The sequence below is a fragment of the Gastrolobium bilobum genome, unplaced genomic scaffold (genome assembly GCF_033153095.1).
Source record: "Gastrolobium bilobum isolate Gb01-03AN ecotype WA unplaced genomic scaffold, APGP_CSIRO_Gbil_v1 utg8265, whole genome shotgun sequence".
In the NCBI taxonomy this organism is placed as follows: domain Eukaryota; kingdom Viridiplantae; phylum Streptophyta; class Magnoliopsida; order Fabales; family Fabaceae; genus Gastrolobium; species Gastrolobium bilobum.
In genome coordinates this window covers 531,888-554,697 of record NW_026899064.1, presented here as the reverse complement: position 1 = coordinate 554,697, position 22,810 = coordinate 531,888, and the positions used below count along the sequence as shown (strand labels likewise).

Genomic DNA, 22,810 nt, shown 5'->3' with positions numbered 1-22,810 from the left:
CCTGAGATCAAACCATATCAGTTTTAGGTAGGATCACAATTTTCAACACGATCCAAAAAATTCATATCGTGTCAAGTATCAATCTGCGAACCCGAAATTGACTCGTATTATTCTTCTTACAATTTTTTTGTGTCATGTTCACCTGCAATAGAAGTAACACACTTTGAGGTTGTGGGTGATTTATGTTGTGTCGTGTCAACCCGTGAAATTAAAGGGTCGTGTTTGTGTTGAAGATATTAATTTATTTTTAAATTCGTATGATGTTCGTGTTGAATATATTCGTGTTGAATTTGTGTTTTATCATATCGTGTCGTGTCGTGTCAACCCGAATTTTCACCCCTAGTTCGAGGATTACTTGTACAATTTTGTTTTTCTCTTTCATTTTGTCATTGCTATAGGAGTTTCTATTTGTTTTGAATGTAACGCCTCCTGAATCCATTATTAGAGAATACTTTTAGTACTATTATCGCACTAAGTTTAGTGCGACGATAGTTTATTTATACTAGGATACGTTGTGGATCTTGGGTGTCTAGAAATTTGCCCAGGATTTGCTTATATAGTTATATGTAATAAAATAAATAAACTACTGATGAATTAAATTTCAGTGCACTGGTAGCACCAACGATTTTTCCCCATTTGATTATCCCAAAATATTTCTTAGTATCTGCAAGATTAGTTGGGTGGAAAGAAAATTGTGAACAAGCGAGCATAAAGTTATTGTTATTTTTGCTTAACTTGTTAATATGTATAATTTAAAATTAAATAATAAGTTTCAAAAAAAGATATAATTTTTGTAATAAAAACTTGTAAACTTTGTATTAGATGTGTGTATGTTTATAAAATAAATAAATATATTTATAAAAAAAAATATGTAATATAACATTTTGAATGTGAACAATTTGTTTTTCAAAATAATTGTATATCCTTATATTAGAAAATAATAAAAATCATTAAAAAAACTTTCACCTAATATCTTAAGATTTTGGGTTAGAATAATTCTTTAAATGATATCAGAGCTTTAGTGGCCATAAGGTCACGAGTTCGATCCTCATTGCCTCTACTTGTGGAATTAAATAAGTATAAGGTAAAATTAAAAAAAATTGGTCCTATGCAATATTTATGTTTCAAGATCAAAGAGCTGTTATGTGAGGGAGTGTGTTGAAGAATAATATAAATCATTAAAATTGCTTTCACCTTCCGATTATGCCTATTCTTAATCCTAAATAGAATGGAACATATTCAATTTGACCTATGAACGAATACGCAAACATACGTTTCATGCTTGTTTGGGTAATAGCAATGAGTCAGAGCTGACATGTGCCTAACATGAATACCACCTGAAGCAACAGTCAGGGAGCACCACCCCATAGCATGTTGCCGCCAGAGGTTTGCAATGATTTTTCAATCTTTTATAACGCTTTAAAATTGTTTACATCTTCATCCATGCGAGAGAATATTAGGCAGAAGTCCCACCCTAAAATAATATGTGACTAGGTTAAGATAATGTGGAAGAATTGACTAAAGTACAAGCGAGGATGGATCCCAATGATGGGCCTTGTGGTATTCGTTCCTGGTCAACACCATCATCACATTAAACAATAATTATTCCTTCTTATCACCACTCAACAAAGACCACAATCATAATTTTTTTTAAGTAAACAAAGAGGGCTATGCCCATAGAGAAAACAAAAACAACAAATCAAAGAGGTCAGAATCATTGGTTATTGTTCACCAAATTCAGTTTAAACATCAAGAGTGATTGACGAGTTTTAAAAAATTCAATCGCATGCGTGTAATATTTATGGCAGGATACGTTACTCTAATTTATTAGAAGAAAGTATTAAGTATAGTAAGTATCTTGTGCTTGAATATTTTTAAATTTAAGTTAAATTTAAAAATAAATTAAAAATTATTTAAGAAAAATAAGATAATTGATTGAGTTAAAATTTAAATATATATATATATATATATATATATATATTTTTAAATACTTAAATTATAATGGACATATATATATATATAATAAATCCAGAATAATTTAAATTTAAAATTTTAAAATGTTAGAATGACATCATCTAAAAAAGATAAAATATTAAGATACTTTTAAAAAAAGTGTATTCTAATTTAATAAATATTAAACCCTTTAATAATAAGTGTGGACTCTTGGATAAAAACCACTAACCTTGCAATCAAATTAACATTTAACGTATATAAAGTCATATTTTAAGATGGAAATACTTTTTTCAAAGTTGTTGGACGTCCAGCTAAGAATCATAACTATATAAAGGTGAGTGAAAGTATTAAATACGGAAAATAAATGAGAATCAACGATCAGAATTACTATCTAGACGTCCAGCAATTTGAAAAATGTTTTTAACTTTTAAGATATATGCAGCTTCCTAACATAACCCATATAATTTTACACAAGTAAAATGCTTATTTAAATGCCTAAGATAGGAAGTTCAATTCCAATCCAAAAATTTCTTTTATTAAACTAGGTAACAGTCGTATTCGAAGCATGTCAAACATACTAACGTCAAATGTAATAACTTATATTTGTGTATAATTTTTCTTGCAATACGTAATATCGAAAATCCAAAGCACAGAAAACCATCTATCTAGCACTCAAAGCGCAACAAAACCCACTAGTCTACTACATGGGAGATATCCATGGCTTCTTAATTTCAATGAGCTCCAAATCGTCTGACCTATTATCCATATTGAGTTATCCATGACATAGTTTTCAATTTCTGTTAGCGGTACATTTTGATGATATTGAAAGATATATAAAAGTCACAATATCAGTGGAAGAAGAAAGGGAACAAAAGTTAAGAGCAAGAGTATCTCCTAATCTGACTTCGTTTTGTTACCTTAAAAAAAGAGAAAATGGCTCAAAGTACCTGCCATCTGGGTGCCTGCCAGGGTCTAATAGGTTTTTGATATGTGCTCATAAAAATTGAAGTCCAAATATAACAAGTTTAAGCATGATCTTTGCAAACAAGCATGCCACAATTTTCGCGTGCTCGCGGTGTATTTCTTCCACTCCTCCTAATTAAATGTGTCTCCCTTATGAAGTGAATTGGAAGGATAAGGAAAGAGTTAATTATAGTCGGTCGCACATTTTTTTTCCCCTTTCTACTTATTATATACAACCATCAAGCTCCACGCCTCAAACCCCCTATTGTACACATATTCTCAAAGTCTTCGGAGAATCAACACTGGTTTTACCTGTCACTAGTATTGAGGTATTGCTATTAAGGGATCCTATTTGCTATACATGAGTCCAGTTATCCATTAGTCGGAGTAGTTTTGACATATGCAAATAAAAAAAAAAAAATGTTTGTCATTTTAAAGGATGTAAAGTTATGTCATTTTAAGATAGAAAAAAAGATAAATAAAGGAAGAGAGAGAGTTGACAAAAAAAAAAAATATGAGTCACACCTTGTGAGAGTGAAATTACATAAATTATGTCATTTAAAAGAATAAATATTTTTCTCGTAAAAAAATGTGCATCCTTCACAGAGCCTTTTGATATAATTTTACTCCCTACGTGGGGCCAGATCACCATCATAACCACAGGCAACGAAACAAATTTTTTAGGTTGGATATTGTTATGAACCTATGCATTTAGGTGAGTGAACGCGGGAGGAGAGGTGAGATCAATAGTAAAAGAATTTGATTGTGAAACTATGACCATTAAAGAATGTCAATAGACAATAATAAAAAAATAGGGTTACAAAAGTAGGATTAATGATTGATTGACATAAAAATATATTATTTATTAATTATAATAATATATTATATCAGCTCACTAGTTTTCAAGTCAAGCCTCATTAAATTAAAATTTTGAGCTTGTTTGCTAAACGAATTTTTTTTTTAAGTTTGAGCCGGTTTAATTTATTAAACAAGTCAAACAAAGCCAAGCTTAAAGCAAGACAAGCCTTGGCCCCCTGACAAACTGTTCGACCCATTTACACCCCTAACAGCAATAAACCTGAACATGGACTTTCAGAGGAGGTATCAAAGTTCCATAACTCTACTATCCACATGTAAATCGTATAAATAAGAGGTAAAACCTACAGGTATGGAAATTTTTCCTTCACTACTATTATGCTATCATTATGCACACACACCACCCCTCTGCTAAAACCGTTATTATTCATGTATAGTAATTTGTTACACTCAAATATATCTAATCCATAGATATGTGAAGGGGCACTTAGATTCAACATGATCAACATGCTAGTTTATTGATTAGACATTTCTATCCTTAGGATAGAATAATTATGAAATGGGTGTTGTCTAATATATGTGAGTCCTAGGTTTTGATTTTTGATGAATACTATTATATAAGGGAGCATGTGTGAATTTAAGATTTAGAATTTTGTGTTTGTGTGTATAGGTGACAAATCTATTATGATATTATTATTATTGTGTTATTCAATAAATAATTGTGCCTATATGGAAAAAAGAATGAGAGTAAACGGAACTAGAGTTATAGGTTGAATCTTCATCACGTAAAATTGTTATTTTCTTTTAATTTATTTAGTTACATTAATTATTATTATTTTTTAAATTACACACATACATACATATATATAGAGAGATATTATACTTCGCAATATAATATGTGTATAATACTATATTAGACCGTCGCAATATAATACGTATACTATAATACTGCTATATTAGACCGTCCCTATATAATACGTATACTACTATATTAGACCGTCACATATAATGGTTACCAAAGCATATCAGATATCAAACATGAATTAATATATATATCCAGTTAAGATAGTTATCAAGCTCGTGAATTCCCGCTCTATCCAATTCCAAGTACAGTTTTTGTTATTATATCATTAAGCTTAACCATATAATTGCTTACAAACTTGTAAAATGAGGGGAGGCACTTATATTTTTTGCGCATGTTGTATGAGTGAGATAGACTTAATTTTTGTCTCTTTGTTGATTGTTTCAGAAAAGTAAACGCAATGGGATCGTCATGGGTGGAGGATGATTTCGCCATATCAACCAACAATCGCCGGAGCTCCTTCTCTGCCAGTTTTGAAGAGATGTGGACGGCATCGCCGGACGTGTTCAGTGTCACTGGTCGGAACTCACACGAGTATGATGAAAGGGAACTCAAATTGGCCGCCATAGACCGCTTGCCAACTTTTGATCGTATGAGAAAAGGATTGCTTGATGATGGAAAGATTGTCCATGAACAAGTTGATGTTACCAGGCTTGGGTTGCACGATAAGAAGGTGCTAATGGAGAGAATATTGAAGGTTGTTGAAGAAGACAATGGGAAATTCCTACGCAGACTCAGAGACAGAGTGGATAGGTGTTTAATATTAATGTTTCTCTCGTTTTCTTTTATTGTTATTACTATTTTTTTTCTGACACGATTTGCATTTGTTACAACACGCAGGGTGGGGATTGAAGTTCCGAAAATTGAAGTCCGTTATGAGAATTTATCAGTGGAGGGAGATGTGTGTGTTGGGAGCAGAGCCCTTCCTACTCTGCTTAATGCTACTCTCAACATTCTCGAGGTACTCACATTTTGTTTGCTTCTACTCTAAAATCTAAACCAGTAATGGTGATTCAAGAACCTTATTTTCGGACATAAAACAAGAATGCTTTGTATGCTGTTATCCTGTTTGTGTGGTTTTTAAAACTTTTGAGAGTATTAATGCTGTTTCAATTTCAGATAATTGTTCTGATTCATTTGTTATGCACAGCAGAATATGCTCAGATTGTTTGACCTTGCACCTTCCAAGAAGAAAGATATTCAGATTCTTAGAGATGTCAGTGGAATCGTTAAACCATCAAGGTAAAGTTATCGAACTGCAAAGTGAATCTCTTCACGAAAAAAATAAAATAAAAATGTGATCTATTAAAATGGGTCGGCCGGTTACATTAAGCCCTAACATGTGTGGTTTAGGGCCAAACAACTAGGAGGGCCAAATGATCCTTAACAATAAAATCTCACACGCGCCAAAAGTACTATAAATTAGGGTTAGTTTACAGGTCATTCAAAATCATAATTTCATAAAAAAAAAAAAATTAACATATTCAATCACTATTAGAAAAGACGCAATTATCGACGTAATTTATCTGAAAAATATTTTGTCAAAAATAATAACAAAATTTTCAACGCAAACAGAATTTCGTCGAAAATAAAGATGAAATTAGGGAAGGAAAAAGATTCGATCATAATCAATAACAGAAATTTTTTACAGAATTAAATTCCATAAAATTTTCGATGAAATTTTTTTTTCGTAGAAAATTTTCAACGAAATTATTTTCCTTCGAAATATTTTATGGGATTATTTATGTCAAAAATTTTCTATAGAAACATTTTTGTCGAAATTTTTATTCTACAAAATAATTTTCCTCCGAACTTTTTGACGAAATTCTAGTTAAGTTCCATTACAAACTGCGACAAAATTTTTTGACAAAAATATTTTCCATCTAAATTTTTGACGAAATTATTTTTCATCGAAATTTTCATTGGAATTATAGTTAAATTCTGCACCAAACTAAAATGATTTCCATCGAAATTTTTAACAGAATTTATTAAATAAATATTATGTTATGGCTTCTTTTTTCGACGAAAAAAATTTCATCGCAATATGTTTCAATGCAAATTTAGATATGCAACATGCTTAGACGTGAACATAAAATTTTAATTTTATTGATGCAGAGATGAAATTTCTTGTTAAAATATATTATGGCTAAAAAATTATTTTTACTTATATAATTTATTTTTTGTGTATAAATATGTAAATTTATATATTTTTTATATTTTTAAATGAAGAAATTTTGATCTACAAACTAACTCTAACCCAAACCACTAAATTATAGAATTTTAAAGATTAAAAATCGACAAATATCCTACCACAAAAAAGGCCTTAAAGACTTTTTTTGGCTGCCCGCGCGCTTACACAATTTTAGTGTTAGGGACGAGGAAGACCAAAACACAGTACCCGGCACTTGGACTCTCGTGCTCATAGTCACTCAACCTCGTCTCCGTGGGGTCCATAGGCATAGCCGGTTTGGTAGTTGGATTTTTTTTATATTTCTGGTATTCCTTTGTAGGGTAAATAGGAATGCATTATTTGGTACGCACTAAAATGAAATTATCCTGGGAAAGTTAAAATCCTGGGATTTGATTTTGTGTGTATTTTTTAAATTAAAATACTACTCAAAATATGATATTTTTGAAATCTCATCCGGTGGGAAAATTTCCCAACCTCTTTCGGACAAAATTACCCCCCACTTTCTCCATATACTCTGGATCGTGGCTCATTTACAATGGCATCTATGAAAAATTGAGGAACTTCTATCCATCAAATTGAAGACATGAACAGTGCAAAGAAGGGGTACTAGAGAAATAAAAAAATGACATTTCATTCCTGGGTTTGGTGGTGAGTTTTGAGCAGGGTTAATTTTGTGAATTCGATTTATATTCTCAGCAATATTTAACATTCAACCAAACATAACATCAGAAAAATTAACCCAGCATTCTTGGAAATATTTTGACCTACCAAATAATTTTTTGGTAATATTCTTAAAAAACTCATTTTTCAATTATATTCCCAGTAATCATGATTCCTGGATAAAAAAAAAATGTCTTCTACCAAACGCCCCTTTAGAAAAAAGTTCACCAATACCCTTGTCGTTTACTTTAGAATCACCTATATCCTATAATTTTTTTATCACATATGCTCTGTGATTTGCAAAAAGAAAAATCATGGTGTCCTTTTACTTAACAATGTTAAATATTACTCAATTCTTCCAATTTTGTCCCCAAAAACACTTCTCTCTTTTTGTGAGCAGAAAACACTATTTAATAAATTAAAACTTAAAATCTTGCCCGGCTACCATATTCTTTAAGAATTTGCCACATCTCTTAAGACATAAAAGGAACATTTATCTGAACTAGTTTATTTAAACTGGACATTGACAACCTTTTCCCTATTCTATGACACAAAACGGGGAAAAAATGATACGAATGTGTTTTGTAAAATGACTTAAAAAATATTGAAAAAATATTACATTTTGCTGATTACTCATTTGCTTTTTAAATCATACTCTCTCTTTTTTCAAATTATGATTGGTTATAAAGTATTTCACAACATTTCCAGTAAAAAGTTTCGTATCGTGAAGGAAACCAGGTTGCAGTTTTCATGTGTATCAAAAAAAAAAAAAAAAAAACATTCACTTATTTTTAAGTATACAGTTATAAATGACCATGGTATAAAGGCTTCGTGCCCATTGTATTGGTTGAACATGACTTTCCTTTTCATCCTAATCGAATTAACTTATATATATATATATATATATATATATATATATATATATATATATATATATATATATATATATACACACTAAATTCATTTGTCTCGTCTCACATCGGGAGGTTTTACTATTATTTTATTTTTATTAAAAGCGTAAAAAACTGCTCTTACATATAATATTTTATTATTTTAAGAGTTATTTAATTTCTTAGTATATATTTTTAAAACAATGTCATTCTTAATTTTTTTATAATTTTATTTTTTAAAATTAATTATGGATTTTTTTCAATTTAAATTTTTAAAAGTTATATTTTAGAATTTGCACAAATTAATTATGTATTTTTTTATAATTTTAAATATTCATTCTTTGATTCATATTTTTTAAAATTTCATCTAAGTCTAAAATTATGTATATAATACATTGAAAAAGCTAGTTAAAAAAAATATGTCTTTTATGGCTTAAGGGACGTGGCAAATCTTTAAGGGATATAGTAGTTGGGCAAGATTTTAAATTTTATTTTATTAAATAGTGTTTTCAAGGGCAAAATTGGAAGGATTGGGTAATTTTTAATAATGTTAAGCATAAGGACATGATGATTTTCCATTCTGCAAACCACAAGAATATGGATGTGTATGACAATCATTCTATTCTCTAGCACTGTTTCTGAAAAGAAACAATTCTTTTTTATTTTTGTGTTTTGGAACAGTTTCTGAGAAAAAAATATGTTTGATAATGTTCTATTTTTATTCCGAGAATAAGAATTGTGTTTGATAACACAACAAATAATATAAGGAAAAAGATATTGTAACAACCAATTAGTGTTACTACCAATCAATTTCACCGTTAGATCGATTATGTGGATCCAACGGTTATATTTATTTTCATCTTTGTATGGTTATGATTCTCCGTATTTAATACTTTATATTTATTTCTACCTCTGTATGGTTATGATTTCCCATATTTAATACTTTCACATTAAATATGGGGAATCATAACCATATAAAGATGAAAATAAATATAACCGTTGGATCAACATAATCGATCTAACGGTGAAATTGATTGGTAGTAACACTAATTGATTGTTACAATATCTTACCCCATAATATAATAAAAAATAATTCTAATTAAATATAAAAAAAATTTGGATCATCACTTTCCTTTTCATATGGTATAGTTGTGGTGGTAGTGGCGGCAGGGGTGGTGGTGGTGGCGGCGACGGTATAGTGGTGGCTGTGACGTGGTGATAATAGTGGTGATGGTTGTGATGGTAGTGACTAGGCGATGGCGGTGGTAGTGGTGGGGATGGTGGTGGTGGAGGTGACAGCAGTGACAGCGACAACGGTGGTGGGGATGTTGGTTGGTGGAGTTAGTGGCGGTGACAATGGTGGCAATGGCATGGTGGTGGTGGTTGTGATTGCATCATGGTGGTGGCGGCAGTGATTGCGGAAGTGACGGCGATGGCGATGTCGTGGTGATGGTAGTGGCGGGGGTGGTAGTAGTGACGGTAATGGCTGTGCCGATGGTTGGTGGCGGTGGTGGGGACGGTAGTGGCTGCGGCAATGGTAGTGGTAGTTGGTGACAATGGTGGTGATGGTAGCGGTGGCGTCGGAGTGGTGGTATTGGTGGCAATGATGGTGGTGGCAGTGGCGTGGTGATGGTGACGGTGGCAGTAATGGTAGTGATGGTGGTTAATGGCGGTAGTGGTAGTGATGGTGGTTAATGGCGGTAATGGTGGTAACGATAATAGTGATGGTATTGGTGGCGGCGATGGAAGTTGTGGTGGTGGTGGTGACGGTGGCATGATAGTAGTGATGGGTGAAAGTGGTGGTGACAACGAAACTAGTGGTAAGACGGCGATGACCATGGTGACGGTGGTCGTGTCGAAAAAATGGTAGTGGTGGTAATGATGGTAGAGGAGGAGAGTGATGGAGAGAAAAAAATGTTTCTAAATATCCGGAAACAAAAAAAGTAAAAATTTTCTTAATTTTTTTTTTTTTCTGTTCCCAGCAAAAGAATTAAACCGATTCATACCGAGAATAAAAAAAAATTATTTTACCAAATATCCATACCTATAATATGTGATTCAGGCTGAACTTTTCCCAAACTATTATTTTATCTCATTTTTTATAAACTTTATCATTCTATAAATATTTGTTCCCATCTGTGGGATAAACTTTTCTTCATGGCTTCACTTGCAGAAACTCTGCCAAACTCTCTCCTCACTTTCTATAACTGTGCCCTCTTCACCTCTCCTCCATTCTCAGTTCACTCGAGACCATATTATCCATATTATAGCATCTTCTGTCATGGTTATGTTGAGATACTTCACCCCGATTAGGAAACATTCAACAATTCTCCTTTTCTGACAAGTTCACGAGCCCTAATATTTTACCAATTTCTTGGGCACAATAATGCTTGACTTTTGAACGCTGCAGTTGTTTCCGGAAGTGCAATTTCTGCCAGCTTACAATTTTAATATCAAAGAGAAAATTATCTTTCTCATGTTGATCGATACATGAAAAATCATTTTCTCAATTTTATAAAGATTTGAGTCTACGTGAGAGCGAACTTTATTTGCTTTTTCAGGTCCCATTCTAGTAGTACGTTATTCTTTTAATAAAAAAATTATGACATTTGAAATAATATTTGTTTTTATGAAATGAAAATTTCAGGATGACTTTACTTTTGGGTCTTCCAGGGGCTGGAAAAACAACATTGTTGTTAGCACTCGCAGGGAAACTTGACCGGGATTTAAAGGTTCGTTTCCCTTTTCTCAATTATTTTTTTATTAATTTTCTTTATTGTAAAAAAAACCCGATTTTGTTTCTTTTATCTAAATCAAGGCTGGATGGTTTTACCGGTTTGAGTTCACTGGTTATCTAGTTTTCCAGTAAGTTTACTTGTTATCATGTTAATGTGTAATTTTGTTTTATAACAAAATGAGCTTAATGTTTATGGCCAGGATTCTGGGAGGATTACATATTGTGGCCATGAGCTAAATGAATTCGTTCCTCCAAAAACATGTGCCTATATTAGTCAACATGACCTTCACTTTGGACAAATGACAGTGAGAGAGATACTAGATTTTTCAGGACGCTGTCTTGGTGTTGGCCCCAGGTGTGAAATGTTAGTGGAACTTTTAAGAAAGGAGAGAGAAGCTGGAATTAAGCCAGACCCTGAGATTGATGCTTACATGAAAGCTACAGCAATGTCAGGCCAAAAAACTAGTTTGGTTACAGATTATGTTCTCAAGGTTTATGTCTGTCTGTCTCGGCTTTATCTTATTAGTATTACCTCTATGCTTCCATCTTTCCAGTGTTTCCTATAAACTGACTTCTACCATATTCTGACAGGTACTTGGATTGGACTGTTGTGCGGATATCATGGTTGGTGATGACATGAGAAGGGGTATCTCTGGTGGGCAGGAGAAGCGTGTCACGACAGGTTAATTTCTTCTATATTTGAGACTTAAGCAACGAACTTAAGTCATTAAATAATTATCTCCAAACGTCTGATAATTGACCCGTGAAGTTGTATTCTAAGAAGGGAATGATCCTCTATCTCTTGTTTAACATGAACTTATTAAATGAAAAAATCTGTCATTTATTGATCAATTATTAGCAATAATGATATAAAAAATAATAATAAAAAGTAGCTTCATCTAACATGGTTTCTTTACAACGCCTAGAATCATTCCAATTTCCAACTAATATAATGGCATGTATATAAGCATTTGGTGTTCATTATTAATTCTGATTTGGTTGTAACTCGTGGTGTAGGGGAGATGTTGGTAGGTCCGGCAAAGGTACTCTTCATGGATGAAATATCAACGGGATTGGACAGTTCCACCACTTTTCAAATATGCAAGTTCATGAGGCAAATGGTTCATACCATGGATGTTACCAGTGTGATTTCTCTTCTACAGCCAGCACCAGAGACCTTTGAACTCTTTGATGACATTATCCTACTTTCAGAAGGTCAAATTGTATACCAAGGTCCATGTGAGAACGTACTAGAGTTCTTTGAGAACATGGGTTTCAAATGTCCTGAAAGAAAAGGAGTTACTGATTTTTTACAAGAAGTAACGTCTAAGAAAGACCAACAACAATATTGGTATATAAAAGACGAACCTTGCAGATATGTTTCAGTCCCTGAATTTGTACAATCCTTCCATTTGTCTCACATAGGAGAGCGACTTCGGGCTGATCTTGGGGTTACTTATGATAAGAGACAAACCCACCCAGCTGCCTTAGTGAAAAACAAATATGGAATATCAAACTGGGAACTATTAAAGGCATGCTTTTCAAGAGAATGGTTGCTTATGAAGCGTGACTCTTTTGTTTATATATTCAAGACAACACAGATAACAATCATATCTATTATTACCTTCACTGTGTTTCTTACAACAGAAATGCCAGTGGGCACTGTTCAAGATGGTCAAAAATTCTTTGGAGCACTATTCTTTACTCTAGTAATGGTGATGATTAATGGGATGACAGAAATACCCATGATAGTAACGAGGCTTCCTGTCTTCTACAAACAAAGGGATTTTATGTTCTACCCAGCGTGGGCGTTCGGGATACCTATATGGGTTCTCAAGATCCCTCTCTCCCTTATCGAATCAGGGATATGGGTTGTCCTTACATACTATACAATTGGATATGCTCCTGCTGCTGACAGGTAATATGAGTGTACTTTTCTCAGTATACCAGGCTTTTCATTGGAAAACATCTTAAATTAGTTTTGCAAAAGTTTTTTTTTTTTTTTTGGTTTCTTAGTTTTTATATAGATTTGAAAGATAATAATTTCTTAATTCTTATTTATCCCTTTATTTCATCAGATTTTTCCGACAATTCTTGGCGTTATTTAAGTTTTTTTTTTTATTGGTTTCTTAGTTTTTATATAGATTTGAAAGATAATAATTTCTTAATTCTCATTTGTCCCTTTATTTCATCAGATTTTTTCGACAATTCTTGGCGTTATTTGCCATTCATCACATGGCTCTCTCTCTATTTCGGTTCATTGCCGCAGTTGGTAGAACACTGGTTGTTGCTAATACACTGGTTAAATTGACCTTGCAACTGATATTTCTGCTAGGAGGTTTTATTATTGCCAAAGGTCAGTCATTGATCACTTCTTAATTTGGGATTGATCATATAGTTTAAGGAAGCTTTAATAAGATTAAATATGTTAGTTTTTCTTACTCTTATTTTACAATCGTATTCTATAGTTCAAACATATACTTATTGAAGCTTATTTTCTTTTGTACTTGTAGAGGACATTGAACCATGGATGATATGGGGCTATTATCTATCTCCCGTTATGTATGGTCAGAATGCTATTACGATAAACGAATTCTTAGATAAAAGATGGAGTAAAGTAAGATATCTATTTTCTTATTCTTGTTTCTCACCGCCTGTCTTACCTACTTCGAAAAGCAAAGGCAAATTTGTATATATCGTTAGCTACATCTATTCTACAAACTTTAAGCATTTTTAAATATCTTTTTTTATCTTTTTCAGCCAAATACAGACCCCAGAAATGATGCACCTACAGTTGGAAAAGTACTTCTCAAAAGAGGCTTTTATACGGAAGATTATTGGTTTTGGATCTGCATTGGAGCCTTGCTTGGGTTTTCTCTTCTCTTCAACCTTCTATTCATTGTTGCATTGACTTATCTGAATCGTAAGTGATATCCTTTGGATTTTAAAAATTAATTTTTCACATTTGGTATACCCTTATAATGTCAAGCCAAAATTTCAGCTGTTGGTGATTCAAAAGCAGTCATTGCGAATGAAGGTGACGAGCACATTAAAAATTCATCCTCTAGACAGCATGTCCTTGAAGGTTTGTATATCTATCTATCAAGTGTATCTCGTTGTTATATTAAGAGATTATGGTTATTAATAATCAGTAGCATTAATTTTGGCTGAGAAACTTGTTTCTGAGTAATTTAGTTGAATTAGTACTATTGAATAGATTTGAGTGTTTCAATAGAGGTTCTTTTCTTCATTTTGCTGCAAAATTTTAAGAAAATTTTAGCTGCACATAGTTCTCATGCATTTCAATGACACTATTTCCTTTAATGCTGCTAATCCTTTCTAATAAAAAGCAGGTACAGAAATGGCAGGAAAAAAATCTTCTAAAATTGCTAGTTCTTCGAACCAAGACCACAAAAGAGGAATGGTTCTACCGTTTCAACCTCTTTCACTTGCATTCAATCATATTAGTTACTATGTAGATATGCCTGCAGTAAGTCACTCGATTCTAAAATGGCATTCTTTCGTTTTTTTCTTACCTTTACGTGTTTTTGATTATTAAAAATTTCTTTCTTGTGTATATCCCTATCTTCTCTGAATGCTTCTTTGAATGCATTAGGGGCTAAGCTTTCTTGAATGCATAAATATAATATAAAATTTATTGTTCTTCTCTTCGATCATGTAAATATAAAAAAAAAACCACTCCCCGTAATAGAATATAATATAAAATTTATTGTTCCTTTCAATCATTTTTACCACTGCTCCCGTTTGCCCCCTATCTTCGATCATGTAAATATATTCATATAAAATTCATTGTCTTTATATGTTTATAAAAATCATTGGGAGTTTTCACTGAAAAGTTGAACTTTAGTAATCCAGTGAAATTTGTTGGGACGTATTATTGTTCTTCATAGTAAAGCTTTTGATTATTTTTTTATGACTTCTATCACATCAGGAAGTGAGAAGTCAAGGAATCAACAAGGATAGACTTCAACTGCTACGAGATGTAAGTGGTGTTTTCAGACCAAGCATATTGACAGCACTTGTGGGTATTAGTGGTGCTGGAAAGACAACCCTCATGGATGTATTAGCTGGAAGAAAAACCGGTGGATACATTGAAGGAAGTATCAGTATATCAGGTTATCCAAAGAACCAAGAAACATTTGCTCGTGTTAGCGGTTACTGCGAACAGAATGACATTCATTCTCCACATGTTACTGTCTACGAATCAGTCTTATTTTCAGCGTGGCTTCGTCTTCCATCAGATTTAAAGTCACAAACACGAAAGGTTTGTTGGAACAAGCTTTGTCATAATGGTCATTAACAACTAAGTTTTTAATTCAACTCTTTCTCCATAGAATTTTGATTTTGTTCTATTTATATTGATGATGCAGACGTTTGTTGAAGAAGTTATGGAATTGGTTGAGCTTAAACCAATCAGAGATGCTCTGGTGGGGCTTCCAGGCATGAATGGTCTATTAACAGAACAAAGGAAAAGACTTACTTTTGCTGTAGAGCTGGTTGCCAACCCTTCAATCATCTTTATGGATGAACCTACATCTGGCCTTGATGCTAGAGCTGCTGCTATTGTTATGCGAACAGTGAGAAATGCAGTTAACATGGGGAGAACATTTGTGTGCACAATTCACCAACCAAGCATAGACATTTTCGAAGCTTTTGATGAGGCAAATCTTGGCTCAGTAGCTGTAGATATTTTGTGTTATTCTTTGGTTGATTATTCCAAATCTTCAACTTTGATTTCTTTGTTACTGTAGCTATTGTTGATGAAAACAGGAGGACAAGTTATCTATGCCGGACCTCTTGGTCACCGCTCACATAAGCTCGTAGAATATTTTGATGTGAGTCTTGATGTTTTTCTGTGTCTATCCTTTTTGAAGTCTTTAGACCTTAGCTCCATACTTGAGCACCGTGGTCTGCTTATAATTTCAGCAAGAAAAGTTGCTATAGATCAAATGTACATGTACTTATTTCAGGCTATCCATGGGGTTCCAAAAATCAAGGATGGTTATAATCCCGCCACATGGATGCTTGATATCAGCTCTACTTCAATGGAGGCTCAACTCGATGTCAATTTTGCAGAGATTTATGCTAATTCTAACCTTTACCAGTAAGTTTTTTCATCTATTAATTATTTGCATGCTTGTAAGTTATATGAAATAAGAATTCTAGCATTATAACCTGGTTTTCTCTCTGCTTTCTTCAGGAGGAATCAAGAACTTATCAAGGAGCTCAGTACTCCTGCACCACATTCAAAGGAGTTGTACTTCCCAACCAAGTATTCCCAATCGTTTTTTGTTCAGTGCAAAGCTAATTTCTGGAAACAACATTGGTCCTATTGGAGAAATCCTCAGTATAATGTCGTCCGATTCCTCGTGACCATAGTCATTGGAGTAATGTTCGGTATAATATTCTGGAAAAAAGCCAAAAAGACGTAAGTCATTGACATTTTGAGTATTCATTCAACTTGTCTATATTTTGAAGAAGGCTTTGCGTACCGAGCTTATCTCGTGTTTGGTATTCTACTAATTCATTGCCTTTGACATTAAAATTGGCATTTCAAGTGAATTTTAACATAGGATGTTTATGTAAAAAAATTTGTTGGCAGCCATAAACAACAAGATTTAATGAATCTTTTGGGAGGCATGCAAACTGCTGTGATGTTTCTTGGAGCCATGAACGCTGCAACGGTGCAATCAGTTGTTGCCATTGAAAGAACTGTCTTCTATCGTGAGAGAGCAGCAGGGATGTATTCTGTGTTGCCCTATGCATTTGGCCAGGTACAAAAGCAAAGGAAGAGTGATCTTAAGACATCCTTGCAATGGATTCAACAAAAAAACTAATAAATTTAATTTTGTTATACTTATTGAAATAAGTTTATGCTGCTTTTGAAATGACAAATCTTTGTTAGACAAGTTCCATGGATAAAGGCTTCGTCCCAATGGAAAAGAAAGAAAATATATTCGAACTAAAGTATTTCATTGATTATGCAGGTGGCTGTAGAGGCAATTTATAATGCAATTCAAACAACCATTTACACTCTAATCCTTTACTCCATGATTGGGTTTGATTGGAAGGCATCAAACTTCTTTTGGTTCTACTATTATATTCTGATGAGTTTTATCTACTTCACGTTGTATGGGATGATGCTTGTTGCACTAACACCAGGTCTCCACGTTGCTGCTAATTGTATGTGCTTCTTCTTCAAAATCTGGAATTTGTTTTCTGGCTTTATCATTCCTAGGACGGTAAGTGATCTGCCATATTGATATGTAATTTATAAATTAATTCTTGAAAAGAGACATTTTCTATTGCATATGAAAACTTAAAATTCTCTTAAATGTTTCAGCAAATCCCTATATGGTGGAGATGGTACTATTGGGCTTCTCCTGTTGCTTGGACATTGTATGGCCTTATTACCTCACAACTGGGTGACAGAATTGCAGAAGTGGAGATACCAGGAGCTGGAAGCATGGGATTGAAGGAATTCCTTAAACAAAGTTTTGGTTATGACTATGACTTCCTTCCAGCGGTTGCTGCTGCTCATGTAGGCTGGGTTCTCCTCTTCTTTTTCGTGTTTGCCTATGGCATCAAATTCATAAACTTCCAAAGAAGATAGCCTGAGATAAAACCATATCAATTTTAGGGAGGGGTCACAATTTTCAACACGACTTACTGACACAAATGACGCGAAAAATTCTGTATTGGGGTGTTTTCAAATTCATTTGTGTTGGCAAAAACTGACACGAAAAGATTCATATCGTGTCATGTATCAATCTGTGTTACGAAAACGGATCGATTTAAGCTAAATATGAGATAGAGAAACTAAAAGAGAAAGTAAATGACACACACACAGGACACGAGTATTTAATGTGATTCAACAATGTGCCTATGTCCACAGACAAAGATAGATCAAAGTTTAACTATAGATGAAATATAGTACAAAAGTGGAAACTCACATTCAAACCCCAAACCCTAATACACCCAATAATCCTTAGAAGGATAATACATAAAATTGGGTATAAATTGGAAAGTATAAGAAGTGTTTTCTCTCACTAAGTGTTTACTCACACTTTGATACTTCTTCGATGCTTGACAAATGAATTTCCAAGCCCTATATATTGTACTTAATGTGGTTGCTAATCTTGGTGAGAGTTAGTCACACGGCATCTTCCATTTGAAGATGATTTCAGCTACCTAATGTTGCACCTAACTAAAATTGCTGCTACAAAAAAGTTGAGGCTCCAATTGCACAAATGGTCAAAAAATTATGGTTGTATGTGAAGAAAAAACCTTGTCAACAATAAAGTTGCAGCTGGCTAACAGTAGCTAATCGACAACAAATCCCCCCTCCAACAGATATAGGGATAAAAAAGTAAATTGAATTCCACTGCAAAAAAACTTTTGATACAATCTTCTCGAAGAAAACCTGATAAAGAATTATGTCCTGCGGGCTCCAATCAAGTTCGAGCAATGGTGGAACTTGATTGTCGTGATAGGCTTTGTCATCATGTCTGCCAGATTATCCGCTGTTGCAATTTTTTCCACTTTGATAAAACCATCATATATAATATTTCTGATGAAGCGAAACCTGACATCAATATGTCTGGTTCCTTCATGATACATTTGATTTTTTGTCAAATGTATAGCACTCTAGCTATCATAGTTGACAACTAATAGACTTTGTTCTAAGCCTAAATCAGTGACCAAAGCTGTAAGCCAGATGGCTTCTTTCACTGTCTCAGTAGTTGAAAGAGCAATGGTTGATTGTGAAGTTGTTTTCCAGCTAACGGCACATCCTGTGAGAGTGAAAATGTAACATATCAAGGATCTTCGCTTGTCCAAATAGCCTGCATAATCTGAGTTCACAACACCAACTACACTTTTGGAAGTGTTAATACTGCTACGATCAAAGACCAGACCAACATCTGAAGTACCCCGCAAATATCGAAGTATCCATTTCGCCACCTGCCATTGTTTTTTTTAGTGTTCTCCATATACCTGCTAACAACACTAACAACATGTGAAATATTTGGGAGAGTGCATATCATGACATACATAAGACTACCAAAAACACTAGCATAAGTAATACGTGACATGTGTTCCTTCTACTCGTCGGTCTGTGATGACAACTTCGCTGATAGGCGAAAATGCATAGCAAGTGGTGTACAAATCGGCTTGGAACTTTCCTTCCCAAACCGCTCAAGCACTTTCTTAATATACTTCTTCTGAGATAAACAGAGCTTTCCTGCTTCACGGTCTTGATGAATTTCCATGCCTAAAATTTTTGAGCTGCACCTAAGTCTTTCATTTCAAACTCTAAGTTGAGCTGAGATTTCAACTTAGAAATTTCTGACATATCATTGGCAGCTATCAACATATCATCAACATATAATAACAGATACAAAAATGAGCTATCAAAGAGCTTCCTGAAATACACACAACTGTCATAGTTACTTATAGAATAACCATGATCGATCATAAAGGAATCAAACCGCTTATACCACTGTCATGGGGATTGCTTTAACCCATACAATAATTTATTCAACAAGCAAACATGATCTTCATTTTCCAGTTCAACAAAACCTTCAGGTTGATACATGTAAATTTGTTCTTCAAGCTCACTATGAAGAAAAACAGTTTTAATATCTAGTTGTTCAAGCTCCAAATTATGCAAGGCAACTAATGCAAGTAAAACACAAATTGAAGTGTGCTTTACCACCAGTGAGAAGACTTGATTGATGTCCTTTTCTTTGATTGTAGCATTTTGCTACCAAACGCCCTTGTACCTAGCATCTTCAACTCCAAGAATTCCTTCTTTTCTTTTGAAGACCCATTTGCAACCAATAATCTTTTGGCCCATTGGCGGTTTAACTAGCTCTCATGTCTTATTTTTGTGAAAAGACTCGATCTCTTCGGTCATAGCAATAATCCATTTAACAGATTCTTTGCTTGTAATGGCAGCACGGTAAATGGAAGGCTCCTCCTCTTCAAAAGATTCCGCCATAGTTAAAGCATAAGCAACTAGATCTGCAGAAGCATACCTCTGGGGTGGCTTGATCTGTCTGCGTTGTCTTCGAGAAGCAATAGTGTCCTGTTGTGTAACGCCTGGCAGCTTCAAGAATCAATGATTATCCCCACAAACTAACACAGGACTTTTCAGCATGCTTTATCTTCACTCACACACTTCCTGAGAAAACTTCCAAGGAGGTTATCCATTCTAAAATTACTCCAAGTCAAGCACACTTAACTATGGAGTTCTTCTGTTCCGGGCTACCGAAAAGTAGATGCATCTTATTAGTATAGGCACACTGTACTGGGAGAGAGGCCCTGCTTTGATACCACTTATAACGCTCGGAACCAATGTTTATCTCCACATACTAATACAAGACTTTTCAACGTGTTTTAACCTTACTCACACACTTCCTGAGAAAACTTCCCAAGAGGTCACCCATCCCAAAATTGCTCAAAGTCAAGCATGCTTATATATGGAGTTCTTCTATTTCGGGCTATCGAAAAGTAGATGCATCTTGTTAGTATAGGTAGTACCAATTAATTCTTATAAGTTATCCCCAACTGTGCAGTCTCATACCTGCACAGTCTTTGAAATCTCTCTCTTTCGAGTGTCGATTCGATTCATTCATGTACCCCCTGCAAGCCTTCCAGGAGCTGCTCGTTTTCTTTGCCCTTTAACACCATACCCTTTCGTACCAGCGATCACTCTCCGCCTTCGTCAGCGCTTGGGATGTTACATGTTGCGATGGTGGTGCTTCCTCATGTTGCACCTCCTCCTCCGTGGGATGTTCTGGTGTTGCTTCAAGCATCGTCTCTGAAGCATCAAATTGTAACTCCACTTGATGTTTGTCACTTTCACTACAGCTTGCATCTGTATCATTTGAATCCTTTTTTTGATGAAGCGTAAAAGTTTCATTAAAAGTGATATACCTGCTAATTAGAAACTTAGGTGAGTTAGGATCAGGACACCACAACCTATATCCTTTCACCCGTGTCCATATCCAAGAAAAATGCACTTTTTGGCTCTAGGCTTCAATTTCTCTTCACTGACATGAGCATAAGTTGGACAACCAAAAATTCTTAAGCAAGAATAATCAGCAGGTTTACCTGACTGTAGTTGGACATCTTAAAAGGGTCGTGTTTGTGTCAAAGATTTTATCCCGATTTTGAATTCATATCTTGTTCGTATTAAATATATTCGTGTCGAATTTGTGTTATATTATGTCGTGTCGTATCAACCCGAATTGTCATCCCTAATTTGAGAATTACTTGTACAAAGTTTTTTTCTCTTTCATTTTGTCATTGTTATAAGAGTTTCTATTTTTTTTTTCGAATATAATGTCTTATGAATCCATTTGTGTATCCCAAAATATTTCTTAGTACCTGCAAGATTTGTTGTAGGTGGAAAGAAAATTGGAACAAAAAAATATATAAATTGTTAATATGTATAATTTAAAATTAAATAATAAGGCGTTCTAAAAAAGATATAATTTTGGTATTAAGAGTTTGTAAACTTTGTATTAGATGTGTGTATGTTTATAAAAATAAATAAATTTAACAAAAAAAACTTATACAATATAACATTTTGAATACGAATAATTTTTTTTTTTTTTTTTAAATTGTATAACCTTCATCCATGCGAGAGAACATTAGACAGAAGTCCCACCCTAAAATAATGTGTAAAAAGCATGGACTAAAGTACAAGCGAGGATGGATCGCGACGGTGGGAAAGCACTTTAAGTACGATGGGGATATTGATCAATGGGTTAAGAAATTTTATATTATATATTTTGAAGAATACATAATATAAAATATTAAAAAAAAATTCCAGAAAAATATCTATTAATATGACACACTTTTATTGGTTGGTTATACATGCGATAATGAGAGTACTAATTTTTTTTCCCCACGCTGGGCCTTGTGGTATTCTTTCCTGGTCAACAGTACCATCATCACAATTCCAAAAAAAAAAAAAACATCATCACATTAAACGATAATTATTCCTTCATATCACCACTCACCAAAGACCGTAATCATAATTTTTTTTTTTTTTAAAGCAAACAAAGAGAGAAAACAAAAACAGCAAACCAAAGAGGTCAGAATAATAAGTTATTGTTTTTCAAACTCAGTTCAAACTTCAAGAGTGATTGACGAGTTTTAAAAAATTCAATCGCGTGTAATATTTATGGCATGATATGTTACTCTAATTTAATATACGAAAGTATTAAGTATAGTAAGTATCTTGTGCTTGAATATTTTTAAATTTAAGTTAAATTAAAAATTATTTAAGAAAAATAAAATAATTGATTGAGATAAAATTTAAAAAATATATATAAATTTAAAAATACTTAAATTAATATATATATATATATAATAAATCCAGAATAATTTATATTTACTTTTAAAATTTTAAAATTACATATTATTAAAAAAACTAATTAGCTTACCAAAAAAAAAAAACTAAATTATTGAGATACTTTTAAAAAAAGTGTATTCTAATTTAATAAATAAGTGTGCTCTAATATAGCAATCAACTTAACATTTAACGTATATAAAGTCATATTTTAAGATATATGAAGATACCTAACTGATCAGTCCAACAAATATTGGTGGAAAATATGAAAGACAAATATAAAAAGTTTAAGCATGATCTTTGCTAACAAGCATGCCACAATTTTTGCGTGACTCGCGGTGTATTTCTTCCATTT

The 22,810-nt window shown here is 33.4% G+C and overlaps 1 protein-coding gene across 7 annotated transcripts; it reads left to right on the top strand.

Moving 5' to 3' along the window:
• Positions 1-4,994: 4,994 nt before the first annotated feature.
• LOC133286823 (ABC transporter G family member 39-like) lies at positions 4,995-17,706 on the top strand. 7 transcript variants are annotated; one of them, XM_061484296.1, is made up of 20 exons: positions 4,995-5,347; positions 5,435-5,555; positions 5,748-5,836; positions 10,983-11,067; positions 11,273-11,563; positions 11,664-11,754; positions 12,090-12,990; positions 13,268-13,428; positions 13,586-13,689; positions 13,833-13,995; positions 14,074-14,157; positions 14,423-14,562; positions 15,025-15,357; positions 15,464-15,754; positions 15,845-15,928; positions 16,064-16,197; positions 16,294-16,521; positions 16,696-16,867; positions 17,081-17,335; positions 17,437-17,706. In XM_061484296.1, the coding sequence occupies exons 1-20, from the start codon at positions 4,995-4,997 to the stop codon at positions 17,704-17,706; spliced, it is 4,350 nt and encodes a 1,449-aa protein (XP_061340280.1). The 7 variants fall into 7 exon arrangements, with proteins under 7 accessions (XP_061340280.1, XP_061340286.1, XP_061340285.1 ...); XM_061484302.1 differs by having other exon boundaries at positions 5,034-5,347; positions 14,074-14,109; positions 14,426-14,562; XM_061484301.1 differs by having other exon boundaries at positions 5,034-5,347; positions 14,074-14,131; positions 14,430-14,562.
• Positions 17,707-22,810: the final 5,104 nt, after the last annotated feature.